Raw genomic sequence first — 13,651 nt, 5'->3', positions numbered from 1 at the left:
GAGTGAGAAAGAATATAGTCTTCATTTTGAATTTTGTAGCGTGGCTTCAAATTTTGTGGGGTTTTTGTACCGGTGACTTCATCTGCCATCGTTAATCAGTGAGCTGTCTCAGCCCAGCAAGCTAATTTAGAGTCCTGCCTGTGCATTTGATCAGCAAATGCAAACCATGTGTAATGTCAGCAGGTCAAGCGAGGTGATGGAACATGGGATTTTCACCTCAGTTCCAGAAAGGGCCATAGTTGCTTCCAGGAAGCTGAGCTTGGCACGGGGTGTGGGCAATTGAAAAGATTTATTTCCCTGTATGAGAGCTTGCTCTAATCGAGCATTTTCCAATCAATAATGTTTCTTACAGACTTTCCAAAGGCTGCATTAGGAGAGCAATTTTATTTATTTTATGACCCTGAAGCCCTGAGGGATTCGGATGTGTCAGCTTCCCAGGGTGTCTGTACAGACAGCAAAAGGAGGAGGGCAGGGGCACAGGGCACCACAGCAGCAAAGTCAGCAGGGCAGGAACCCCTGGCAGAGCTTCTCTGGGTTGGTTTCTGCAGATGCCTGCACACATGGAGGCCCCAGAGCAGGCACAGTGCACGGAGCATTACCTGCACTCGTGCTCTACCTCTAATACCTTGTTCAACAGGACACCAGGAGAAATGAGCCGGTGCCTTTCATTTCAGATTACCTCTGAAAAAGCTGTTTTGCCCTCTGTTCCCAGCAGTGCAGGAGACTCCCCAAAGCCTTGTCATTCTGATTACAGGCACTTTCAAACCTTCTTAAAGAATGTGCAAGCCTCACTTGTGGTCTTTTTTCCTGCCACAACTCCTCTGTTCCCTATCCAATCATTTTTTCCTCAACAAGACCTCTAAAGGGGCATTTTTATCTGCTGCCATGCATTTCCTTTTGTGCCACTTCATACTCACCTCCCAAAGAATTCTCTGAGGATTAGCCAGGATTAACCTTTCCTTCATTTTCTACCTTTGCTTATCTCTGGGCCTGTGAAGTGCAGAGCCAGCTCTCTACTATATGATGAGGCAGTCCCTGCAACCCACCAGCAACGAGTAACCGCTGCTTCTCCACTGCCTGGGTCAAGGGGCACCTGCCGGAGAGAGCAAGTGGTCGGGCACATCACTGCACACAGACTTCTGTCCCCTGCTCTAACAGCAGTACAGGATTTAGCCTGTGGCAGGGCGACATCTTCCACAGGTATGCTAACCCCAGAACAGTCCCTGAGGGCACTTCTTTACACTCCCCATCTGCATGGGAATAGCTAGGCATGCCACAGGTTTCTGTCACCTCTGAGGAGCTGGAAAGACTTCCTGAGAAAGCAAGAGCTTCACCCTTCCTGCCTTTACCTTCCATAGCAGTGATAGTTCTGAAGAACTGCTGAGCACCTTGTGGGTGCTGGGTGCTTTTGGGCAGTCACTTGGGTTAAGAAATGGGTGCAGCAGAGAAAGCACAGAATTGCTGCCCTGCTGGGGAGCAGTGTGGTGGTTCTGTCACATCCAAGCACAGTACCAGAACAGGGGTCCCTGGTCTGCTGCAACAATCGGTGAGTGAACAGGGAACCAGAGAGCAGCGCACACGGCACCGTGGCAATGTTGAACCGGAGTCATCTGAAGCAGCTGTGCAGCATTTTGCGCTTCAGAGCATTTTGGATGTTAACTGGCAAAAGCCTATTACACCTCTTTGCATTTTGGTAGTGCAGCATTCCAAACAAAGATGTGAGACGGGAAGGGACTTTAAAAAGTTGCTCTGGCAGAGCCCGAGAGAAGAATTTAAATCTAATCATATGCTTTTCTTCCAGGCTGTGTTGCCTTTACACAGAAATTAAGACCAAAACACAACCTCATGCACCTCTCCTGCTTGACATACACAGTCACATGGGAAGGCATTTATTATGCTTTAGAGCTAACAAGGACAAATTTTGTTAATAACAAAGAAAGAGAGCATCAGTTCCTAAAGAGATACTTGGTAGGAGACATTCAAGTGTTCTGAGCTTCTCCAGCATCGTTTTCCCACTAAAGGTTCACAGTAGCTACACACATGAGCTGGCTTCCCTGATGCTGCCAGTGATGATGCATCTGTCCCCGAGTGTTTGGGAACCAGCTGCTGATTTGCATGCACTGGCCCCTTTGCTGTTTGCCCAACCATGCTAAGTAGTTTTTGGCGTGGGAGTGTGAACAATTCTGTCTGCCCTGCAGAAAGCAGGGATAAATGAGAGGTCTGTCTTTACCCCCTTCTCACATCATCATCCTGCCTGCCAGGCAGCCCGGAGGGAGGAGGGAGAGCGTAGCTGAAGTGGAACAAAAAGTTAGCCGAAACTTACTCTGAATGCTGTTTTCCATGTGTGTGCTGTCCTGTGGCTGTGTCCTCATCTCGAAACTAAAAGAGAACAGCAGCTCTCGGTGGTACTGTGCATCACATTTTGCATTGGATTTGTGTCCTCAGATTGTTCCAAAATGAGTCAAGGTGAAAACAGCCTGTGGTACATTAGACATCGCATTTTAGATGTATCTGTTGCCTACACTGAACGTAGCAACTCATACTGTAAAATGCATACTCTGTCTTCCAAACCAAAGAAGGGGTTGCTGAGTGCAAGTGCTTTGCAGGATTCAAGGTTGGATCCATCTGTTCAAAAAACAGATGTAGAACTAGATAATCTATTAAGACACCATCAGCCTGCAGTGTTAGAAAGGTGAGCACGGATTTTGCCCCCTGTTTAATGCTAATAAAGCTGTCAGTGTATCAACATGTCAATAAATTATTGTATTTTGCTCTGCTGGAGCTGGTGCTTGGAAACTGACAGAAGACAGAGAATGCGCTGGATCTCACACAGCCAGATTTTGATGGTTTGCACGGCTCGGTGTAACCTGCTTTCAGCTACTGAGTTCAAGAAGTTTTTGTTGTTGTTTATTTTTGCACTACACAGATAGGGAGACCGTGATGGGGAACGCTTGCCAGATTTCCACCAGAGGAGCAAGGGCAGAGATGGGAGCAGGGCCAGGTCTGACTCTTTGGTCAAAATTCACCCTGGGAAGTCCATGGCCACCAAGAGGGCAGGCTGGGAGAAAGGCAGCAATCCCCCATGTCTGACCTGCACTTAGTGAAAGCAGCAAAACCTTCACACTGATTTCAGCAGGCAGTTCAGCAGGCAAAAAACTCTGCCCTCGTTTTGCAACGCAGCTCTTGTTTTCCTCGCTTTATTCTGCTTGGTAAATATCTTTGTTAGGTGAAGACAGAGCTGTTAGCTTCTGCAGAGAATTAAACCAGAGAGATAAAAAGAGCCCATTTTCCTCCACTGTGGGCATGACAATAAAAGAAGATGGGGAGAGGAAAATAAGAAACAGCATCCAAAGAAGGAGAATAGTGTAAGTGGGATTAGGTTTTCTTTCATGGACAGTACAGGAAAGCATTTTTATGACCTACTGATAGCAATGTACACTGTGCTGTAAAATCCTTCAGCTGCAAAGCCAACCATCTCATGACCTTGTTTTCACAAAACCAACTGCTTCTTCTTAAGAAGGGTCAAAGAAGGTGGCATTCATGTTTAGTAGATGCTGTGCTGCTCGTGAAAGAATTATTTCTTGAATGACAGTTTCTGAAGCACTTTCAGCAACACTGCTGTGCACCCCTAGAAAAGCCTCCTGTGACTGAACTGGTTCAGCCTCACAAAACAAATGGGCATGTGGTGGGGGCATGTCTTTTTGAGAAACTAACTTCCCAGGAAAGCAGCAGGGCAGGAAGGGAGGGAAGTGAGAGAATAAGAAATCCATCTAGGGAAAAGCACTTTACTTATTTTATGGCACCTTATGTTTTCCAAACACAATGTATTTTAATTATGGGATCACCCCTGGGGCGGAGTGATGTGGCACATCCACCCACTCAGTTTAGCCATAGCCAAACTGAATCAGACTGGCTGCTTGCTGATCCTCAGTAATTTCAAGCCGAGTGGTCCTAGGTCGTATTACTTTGGGGCTTTTCTCACAAGTTTCAGCGGTGCTGCTGATACCCAGCAGAGACCTCATTTGCAGTGTGAAGTGTTGGGTCTGTTTCAGAGCTGCCAGCACAGCTCACAAGGCCTGGCCCAGTCTGTGTGACTTACTTGGCTGTTCTGAGTCTGGCACTGATCAATCTAAAGCTCTCTTGGGACACGGTACTTCTGTACTAGGTGAACGGAAGGCGGAAATGTACTGTCACCTGCGGGTGGGAAGTGTTGATCTGTGTTTGTACAGGGAGTGATTTATTTATTACATTGTTACCTGTAAGGGGGCACACACACCTCATGGGAAGTGTACAACTCTGTCCTTGTCAGCCTGATTTTCACAGTGATATTTTCTTTCGTTTCATGCCTCATCAGGTGAAGTGCACATCAGAAGGCCGGTTAGATTTTTGCATGACAGTTCTCCTTTGGGCAGTTTATTACTTTCGTGGCATGGCAAAGAGGGAGGCAAAAAAAAAATCACACAGGAGCGTTTCAAGCACTCCTCAGATGGTCTTGTAAAACCCTTTCACCCTGCATCATGTCTCACCTTTCTCCTTTAGCTACAGCAACAGCCTGGGGTCTGGAGTGTATTTTCTGCAGGAGTAGCCCTTTATTCAGCAGAAGATGAACCTCACTCTGCCATTTTAGATGACAGTTTCCACGTGCCTGAGCAAATCTACACCTCACCCCAGTGCTTTCAAAAAGAAAGGTCCTACAGAAAACTGCGACCTCAATAAGCAGACCCTAATTCATAGGGGGAAGAGAATTCACTTCATAAATAATTAAAGGCTACTACTTGTTTCTGTAGTACAGTAGTCTGCTACAGTTAAAAGCCAATGGAAATTCTCGCTATGGCCATGCAGACACCCCTTCCCTAGGTCAGCTCTGGCCCTTTCTCAGGCACAATCTCAATTCCTCTTCTGACAGAGATTCAGTTCTATATGCAGCTGTGGCTCCGGGACTTTCCAAAGCCGTTGTCTGGGAATCTGGCAAAGCAGCAGAATGCAATTCACTTCATGTTACCTCTTGCTAAAACAGAAATAAAAAGGGTTGCCTATCTGTTTAAGAAGTAAAAACCAAACCAAAACAAGAGTGGTACAACTCTCCCAGGCTTCTTTTAGTGCTTGGTCGGAGGAGGGTAATCAGATCTCAGAGAATGGTGTGCCAGGAAGGAAATTTCTTCCCATGTGCCAGTGTACAATCAGCCAGGTGCAATACGAGGAAGGGAGGTTCGTCTTCCTCTGAAGCGTAAGGTACTGGCTCCTGCCAGAGGCTCTGAACCAGAGATCTGATCAGATATGGCAAATTTTATGTTCCTATGCACAGTGGGTAAGCTTTGCAGCAAGTCAAACAATGAGTCATCTCACGAGGGGGAAAGGAAAATAAAGCTTTTATCGCCCATTGGATTGGAGATAATCTCTCCACTTGGGTATAAACAGCTCTTCACCGTGCTGCCTTCTCTCCAGGGGAAGGAAGCTATTTTAAATTTGTGTGTGGAACAGATACTGGATTGTCACACCTCCCAAGCTTCTCTGCCTGGGCCCAATAAAGGCAGCAGGCAAAATGGCTTTGATGGTAGTGTGGTTGGGCCTCTGTAAGTAAACACAATAGCCTAGGCTGGATAAGCTGTACGAGCTGGCTGGCGGAAGGGAAGTGCCAGATTCTCCTTGGCACCTTGGAAAATCTGTCCCCAAACCAAATATCCCTGCTACTTTACTAAAAAATGCTATACCCTCCTACATGGACCTAGTTACATTGGTAATACTGGTAATTACATTGGTAATATCGGTAATTACATTGGTAATATTTGATTGCTACACAGGAAACACAGGCCAGAGCAGTGCCAAAGGTGGCACAATCTTGGCTTTCCTCTCCGGTGTGGGAATGGCACCTGCTCACGTAATGGCACCTGGAGGAGGGGTGGGCCTGTCTGAACACACCTCTCTCAACAAGACGTGTGCTGATAATCACACAGTTACAGGGGCTGTGTTTAAGCAGCCCATCCTTACAGACCCCACCCCAGCCACCTGGAGAGAAGCCATGGCTCTCTTGCATTTGACAACTTTTCATTATTCTTGATCCATGAATGTACAAGGGGTGTGGAGAGAGAGCACATCTCTCTTCCATGATGCACACCAAGGATGGATGGCACCGAGGACTTTGCCTGCTGCCTGCTCTGCACATCAGATGGAGCACGTGGAGGAAAATCCTTTTGCACAGAGGAAGCCTGGAATGAAATGATGTCCTGTGAGCTTTCTTCAGGATGCTGAGGCAGTTCTCATTTCTCAGTATGTCACAGATAAACCAAAGTGCCAAAGTATTTCACAGTCCAGTGCTTAGAATAATCCTGCACCAACATGACATTCCTCTCCCACACTTTCCCCTGAGACTTTGTATGTTATGCTGTGAGGAGAAAGGGGGGATTCAGTGATGTCTGCCTGCGTTCCTGTGCCTTGTCTCAGTTTGGTAACAGAACTGTGGTCTCTTTCTGGCACAGGTTTGCAGCCGGTTTACTGGAGCAGGGAAGATGTGGCACAGTGGCTCCGGTGGGCGGAGAAGGAGTTTTCCTTGAGGCCCATTGAGAGCAACACCTTTGAGATGAATGGCAAGGCTCTGCTGCTCCTGACCAAAGAGGACTTCCGATACAGGTCCCCTCATTCAGGTGAGGATTATTTACAGAAGCTGTGATTGGAAAGAGAGAGGAAGCTGCAGCAAAAGCTGAAGAGGGTCAGAGGAGGAAATGGTCACCTTTGCTGGGGTGGGCTGGGAACGGGAAGGTAAAGGGAGGGCAGAGACACTTGTGTGAGGCAAGGACAAAAAGGACAAAGAGAGAGGAAATCCTGATGCACCTGAGCTGTAGGCATATTTGAATGCAAATTCAAACCCAAACATCCAACCTGTTTGTAGTTAACGCTCCCTGCAGAGCTCACAGAAAGCAAGCTGCTCTGGCAGCATTTTGTGACTTCCAGCTCCTCCCTTTAAAGACTTATCTGTTCACAGACCCGACTACAGCATCAAGTTAATCAAGTGCTCCAGCCTCTTTAAGCAGCCCATATTAGCATTTTGCCTTCCAGTTGTCTTGGCTGAGGTGCTGCTAAAAATGACTGCAAAACTCCTTCCTTGGGGACTTTGCCTCTATTTAACAGCCCCTGTGGGTTTTGCTTTACTTTACCGTATTCTCGCATGTGCTGGAGTCCAGCTCTCAGCACGGCACAGCCAGGTGTGTGAATCAGTCTGCCTGGTGCTCAGATTATGTCTTCATTTATTCACAAAGGAGATGTAGAAATGTCTGAGCTGACTGCCTGTATTTGTATCCCCTGTGGTCTGTCTGCTCCAGTTTTACAGTAAGAGTAAGGCTCTGCCCTCCTTTGTCAGGGGTGTTTAACTAAATACGAGTTGTGAGCTTTGTTTTTTGTGACCACACGAGGTACTCCTGTTAAATATAAAGGCTTGCACTTCAATCACTACAGGTGATCAAAGAGCTTGGACCAAGTGGTGACAGAATTGCTGTGAGGAGGCTTCCAGTGCAAGGCTCACAATGTGCAGGAGTACAGCTGGTGCTGCTGGCATGCAGCTGATAATCAAGCTGTGGGTCTAATTCTGCACCAACCTGCTTGGCCACTCTCCACAGCCATCCTCCTGCAGAATCTGCCTCACAAACTGTTGCTTATGTTTAGTGTATATAAAGTTTTTCAAGCACGTGCTTCAAATCCAGGACTAATTTTGTATTTAAGACGAGCCCAAACATTAATGTCTGTTGTCACTGTAATACATTAGTGAGAACTAATGCCTAGAAATGTCTTTTTTTCTTTCTTTCTTTATTTTTAAATTCTGGTACACCACCTGGAGTGTAAAAATTAGCCCTGCTTGAAGCAAAAGGAGTATTGAAAGCAGGGATGTGGCCAAGGACTCCAAGGGACTTCTTTATGTATGTTGTCTGCAACTCCCCTTCCTGCCTGCAAGTTATGTTCCTATTCTTCCCTTTGTGTGCCGTGAGGGCACTTGAAATAAGCAGGATTAAAAATGTTTCTAGGCTGGAAATCAAAGTGTTCCCAGAGAAGAGCCTCTGACTTGCAAAATCTCACTTTATTCAGAAGGTTAAGCTGAATTTGGAATGAAATAACCCAACTAAAGGCCTCCTCCCTTGCATTTTGTCTCTTCCTTCCCTCCAGGTATTCCCCACTGACGGTAAACCTTGTGGAGGATATCTGAGTCAGTCCCTAAAAATTTAGATAACTGTAGGTAAAGGGGCATTACCTCAGCATTTCCCAGAATTAACTGTACGTGAAATTTAAGAACTGTGAAATAATGTTTGCCACAGAGGCATTAAGATTTTCCAGACTGAAGCCACACGAAAGCTGTATCATTTCCCCTCCTGGTTAAGGCAGGAGAAGGGCATCCACTCCCACAGTCTTGCCAAGAAATGGGCTCACAGCCCCACAGCTGTTCTGCTCAGGGCTGCCCAGAGAAGGGAGGCAGCAGAGGAGGGTGTACAAAATTTTTTTTCACAATCTTAACATTGCTGCGTCTGGGTGATGCAGAAGTCTCAGCTATTTCATTAGGTTTAAAAAAAAAAAAAAATGCAGACAGCTTTATGGGTGTTTTCACTAGTCTGTGTGGCCAATCTAAAGAGGTACAAATTTGCTACCTTATTGCTTGGAGTGTTACAGCACTAGTTATTTATGATTATGCCACTGTTGCATTCGGTGATGGAAATTATGTGGTAAAATCACTTTTTAGACTCTCATGTAACTGGGTGCTCAAGGCTTTGTTTTTAATTAGGTTTTTAGGTGTTGCAATCACCTTTTAAAAATGCCCTAAAGTCACTGCTGAGACAGTAAAAGCAGCCTAGGTGTTAAAAATGAAGGAAGCTGAACTATGGAAAGCAGTATGGCTTTACCTGTGTCACACCGAGAAACTCAAGTTTCCCCACAAATTAGAATATTGGCAGTTTACAGAAGCAAGGGACAAATGGTGCAGAGCTCACAGTCTCACAGAAACAACGACTGAAAAACCCCCGTGTTTGGGAAAACTCTCCCAGAAAATCTGTGGTTTCCTAAGTGAAACTTCACTAACTCCGTTTTCAGGTAACAGGTGATTGTTGCAACCTGTTCCTCTGTAATATGAGCAGCGACAAACCAAAGAGCAGGCAGAATGCAAAGTCGAGACACTTCCTTATCCTGCGATGTGCAATTTCACTGTGAGATGTGCAGCCAGTTACACCAGACCCAGTGCATGAGTACCTTACGTGTTTCGTGTAGATGTTGGAGTAAGGTCATCCATACAAGGTGTCATTTATAAAAGGCACAAAACGAGCAGTTAGTCCTCTGGTCTCCTGGATATTGCACTGTTATGTTCCATTAAGGAAAGATAGAACGATTATGGTGTCAGGTATCAGAGGTGGCATGTGCCTTTTTTTCCTTTCAGAGGAGAACTTTGCGGTGCAGTGGGATGCAGGATTTTAGTGTTAGCATTTTTGGGTCTGAAAATAGCACCCAGGAGCCATGAATTCGTGCATCAGATGGCTAAATGAGTCTTCTCATCAGTTAGGTACATTTGCATTTCCTTTTTCCTGCTGTTTGTCTTTCAGGTGATGTTTTGTATGAACTCCTTCAGCACATCCTGAAGCAAAGGAAAGCTCGTATGCTCTTCACACCTTTCTTCCACCCTGGGAACTCTATCCATGCTCAGCCAGAGGTCATATTGCACCAGAATCATGATGAAGGTAATTCTTTCTCATTCTTACAAGAGCTGCCATTACAGAGGCGAGTAGGAATTATGTCATTTTCTTGCTCCAAAGTTACTTAAATAAAGCTGCTCTCCTCCCTCTGTCGTTGGAACAATCAAATGGTCTAGTGAGTCAACAAACCCTTCTCCATTTATCTTCTATTATTTTGTTCTGCCTCCAAAGCATCTTTAAAAGCTATGTCAGATACGGATTAAAAAGCAGAACCTTTTATTGACCCTATTGATTCATTTTTCCTCACACCCAGTTAGGTAGACAGAGTTGCTTGGTGGACTTTTAGTATCCTGGAGATGCAGCTAAATGCAGTCGCTGGCAGAGCAAGGGAGCGCAGCCTCAGAGGGGAATATCCAGCTCCCAGTCACTTCAGCTGCCGGCCCGTCAGAACATCATGCCAGAGTTCCTGGCACTGAGCCCATCACGTTGCTCAGCTCTTGGGCAGGTTGAGCAATTCCTGGTGAGAGAAGAGGGGCTTCTGCAGGTTTTCTCTCATTTTTGCTCTCAGAATTACTTGCTTAGGTCCACCAGTGTGCACACGTATCGTGACTGTCAGAGGTGATGAAAAAAGAATAGCTAAGTTTGTGGAATTGCATATTTGGGCTTCTTTTACTGCAAAATGGAAGTGTGCTTCTTTTTCACTGGAAAACGGAGGTTTTAATTTCTTCAAAAATACACATACTGAAGTACTTCTTGGATTTCTTGGGTATATAATAGAAAATATAAAACTTGAGCTTTTTCAGAGGTCCTTTCCATTAAAGCCTTAGGCAGAATTAAATTTTTTTTCAATTAAAATTATTTTAATTTTCAATTTAAAAATCTAGGAAAAAGCAGTGTTACTCCTTTTTTGAGCAAACGGGAGAAGAGAATATAAGGATATTAAGAATCTTATAAGAATATAAGCTAGGATGTCACCCTAGTCTCTGCTAACTGGAGAGAAGGTGTGTTAATTCTATTTGAAATGAATCTCTTTCAGGATTGAAAATGGGATTGCAAGAGAAGATTCAGGGATGCTGTCAGACCTCTGTGAGTTGCCTGTGGCCAGGCTGAGGTAGCCAGAGTCAAATGGCACCAGCAAACCCCTGAAACTAAGCCAGCAGCAGGACAGCAGCAGGTGGAATAAGGACACTCCAAAGTGTTTCCACGCAGCTGTGTAAATATTCCAGGTTAGGTGAGGCTGCTGCAGGTCAGGATGAGGTTCAGTTGGCAGAGCTGTGCAAGAGACAGTTGCCCGCTGTACTCAGACCGTCAGTAAAATCTCAGTCTTTTCCTCAAGCTTGACCTTCACCCATGAGTGCTCCTAATTCTAAATTCTAAATTTCAAACAGAAGTTCTAGCTGCTTTCTCAGACACTCACACTCCTACATTTAACATATGGAGCAACTTTGACTAGAGAGGATTTCACAGGGATGATCAGTTGGCCTTTCACGTGTGTCATTTAAAAAATATGTCTTTTACAATCTAGTGATTAAGAAACAACTTCGATTTCTTCCTTACAATACTCTGGCTGCTGATAGTAACACTGTTTTTTGGTTAGAGAACTCTATGCTATTACTTAAAACTTCTCTTTGTAATGACAAAAATTAGTTCTTGGTTTGCTGAGAGGAACTTCAAAATAAGCAAAAGAAACTGCAGCTTGCCTGCCACAAGACTGAGCAATCAGAAAATCTCTATGCCAAAAGTTTACAGGCAGGTGAATTTGTTTATTTTGACATCACTTCTTCCTCCTGTTTCACAAAGTCACTTGGGAGAAACTAGCACAATTGAGTTTTCATTTTCCCTCAGCAAAATACAACTTACTTAAAAAAGAGGAGAATGAATGTGAGGAGCAGAACTTAACCCTGGTTAACTGACAAACTGTGACAGAGGGAACAGATTTTACCAGGGCACTATTTTGAGTGGTTAAACTTCACAGGTGATGTATCTCTTACAATCTCTCCTTACTCCAGTGATCTTTTCCATTTTCTGGCTCTTTTGCCTGTTTCCTAATGGCTTATACTTATGATCCTGCTTTCAAATGCTTTCCATCTGGTGGTTTCTTACTAGGCTTAAACAAAGGGGGTTTGGCTGTTTGAAATCAATTGACTGCAGTTCAGGATATTGGTTTGGAATGGGCTCTGTCCCTGCAGAGGGATGAGCAATGGGAAGTGAATTACCTTCATCTCGTGGTCCTTCTGACGGAGCTCTGAGTCATTTGATGGGATGCCATGCAGGAAGCTCACACTGTCATTCCCTGCACTTCATGCATTGGTAAGCAGAGAGTGCCAATCTTTGGCACTGTCAGGCCGGCAATTGCTCACTCCCAGCGTGAGTGCAGCCCCACCCATCCCTATATGGAGAGGTCAGCAAATTTCCTGGGAGGTGAATTTCCTTGCACAGCTTTGTCTTCAGGAAGAGAGTGTTGCTCGTTTGGAATGAAGAGCCAGAGTGAATCTAGTGCTGCCTGAAATGATCTACTGTATGTGCTCAACTGCCAGTTACCAGATGTGCCGAGGAATGAATGTGATGAGGATTTTTTTCTGTTCAGGGTCATTTGTGGCAGTCCTACTTGGAGCTGAGTTGGAATTATTTTATGGCAAACAGCGTCTTTGGCCATGAGGGGATTCTTTTGTTAAGTACTTTAAGAAAAAGATCTTGAAGGAAAGTGAACCGCTAGTGTGTATCCATTTGTGGTGTTTCCTCTTCCTGCTTTTTCAAGAGTTCCTTGGTCTCTACTTTTCTGTCTCCTCTGTCCAGGATCAGTATCACCATGGTTTGGAAGCAGACAGGCAGGAGCACCTCCGTTTGGAGTTTGTCAGAGCCAGCTAGTGTTTGCAGGGAGCTTGGTGAAAAGCACAGCAGGGCATCCCTTTCTACTTTAAAGACAGCTGGTCCCTTCAGCCAAGGCATTAAATAAATAGGACAAACAACACAATATTCTGGTCTATATTTACTGGCCAAGAATGAGCACAGCGCATTTGATGGGGGTGGATGATCTGTCCTATCTGAAGATAGGACACTGAGTGAAATTTGGGAGTTGATTTTCTTACTGTTGTGGCAAAGAGAGGAGGAAAGACAGCCGCAGAGTTAGGTTCAATTGTAAATTTTTCATCTTTGATCTTCATTTGGGCTATCCCAGATTCGCTGGCCAGATTGTATTTAAAAGTGTTTGGTTTTGAGCAAGAACAATATATAGCTCTGGAGTTTCATGTCCTCCAGGTGTTCCATTGTGAGTATCTTGAATAGTCCTACAAACGCATTTTTCTTGTCTGGGACCACGGATGTGTTTAGGAAGTATTCTAGAGCAGTGTAGATTCTGCCTAAAATTCCAGTTTTTCCTGTAGACTTTAGTGTTCTGGTGCAGATGCTATGTCACTGCCTGGGACTATATTCTCTCAGGACTTGAGCTTTTCCCTGGGTGTATGCTGATCCATCTCCTGATGCCTGCCTGGGTTCCAGAGCAGCAGGAGCCTTTTAGTCTTCACCTCAACAGGGTCTTCAAACAGGTATCAGTGCCTTGGCAAGAGAGCAAGAGAATCATTTAATGTTCAGAGAAAATGGAGTGAACAAACAGGCAGCCTCAAATAGGCAGCTACTTGTTTCAGTTGTTGACACATACCCAGGAGTTTCCTTCTGTTATCACCCAAGGCTTTCAACAAGCAGCACTGAAATTTGATCTTTGTTTTTCTGATAAAAACCTGTTAGTCACTGTAGCTCTGGTGATGCTTTCCTCTTTGTCAGTAGTTTCCCAAGTCAAAAGTGATGGCTTTAGCTAACCTGAAAGTTTGCACTGGCAAAAATTTTAATTTTGTGAGAGGATTGGTAGGGGTTTATCTCCATACTACTGTTTAGCATCACAGATGGGAAAGTGTGTTCGTGCAAAAGTGATGCTAGAAGTGCTCCTGCTGAAGACATGTAAGTGCTTATATGGGACAATCCGTCAGTAGACACCA

The 13,651-nt window shown here is 44.9% G+C and overlaps 1 protein-coding gene across 3 annotated transcripts in view; it reads left to right on the top strand.

Annotated features, from left to right (window-relative positions):
- Positions 1-13,651, top strand: part of ETV6 (ETS variant transcription factor 6) — a 120,109-nt gene that overhangs the window by 86,693 nt on the left and 19,765 nt on the right. For all 3 annotated transcript variants that reach the window (XM_066184315.1, XM_066184314.1, XM_066184316.1), the window contains exons 3-4: positions 6,477-6,641; positions 9,570-9,704. In XM_066184315.1, coding sequence (XP_066040412.1) covers positions 6,477-6,641; positions 9,570-9,704 — 300 coding nt within the window. The remainder of the gene's footprint in view (positions 1-6,476; positions 6,642-9,569; positions 9,705-13,651) is intronic.

Source organism: Chamaea fasciata, unplaced genomic scaffold (genome assembly GCF_029207755.1).
Source record: "Chamaea fasciata isolate MVZ Bird 193981 ecotype frontalis unplaced genomic scaffold, bChaFas1.0.hap1 SCAF_5, whole genome shotgun sequence".
Lineage (NCBI taxonomy): Eukaryota > Metazoa > Chordata > Aves > Passeriformes > Sylviidae > Chamaea > Chamaea fasciata.
This window is presented reverse-complemented; position numbering and strand designations above follow the sequence as displayed.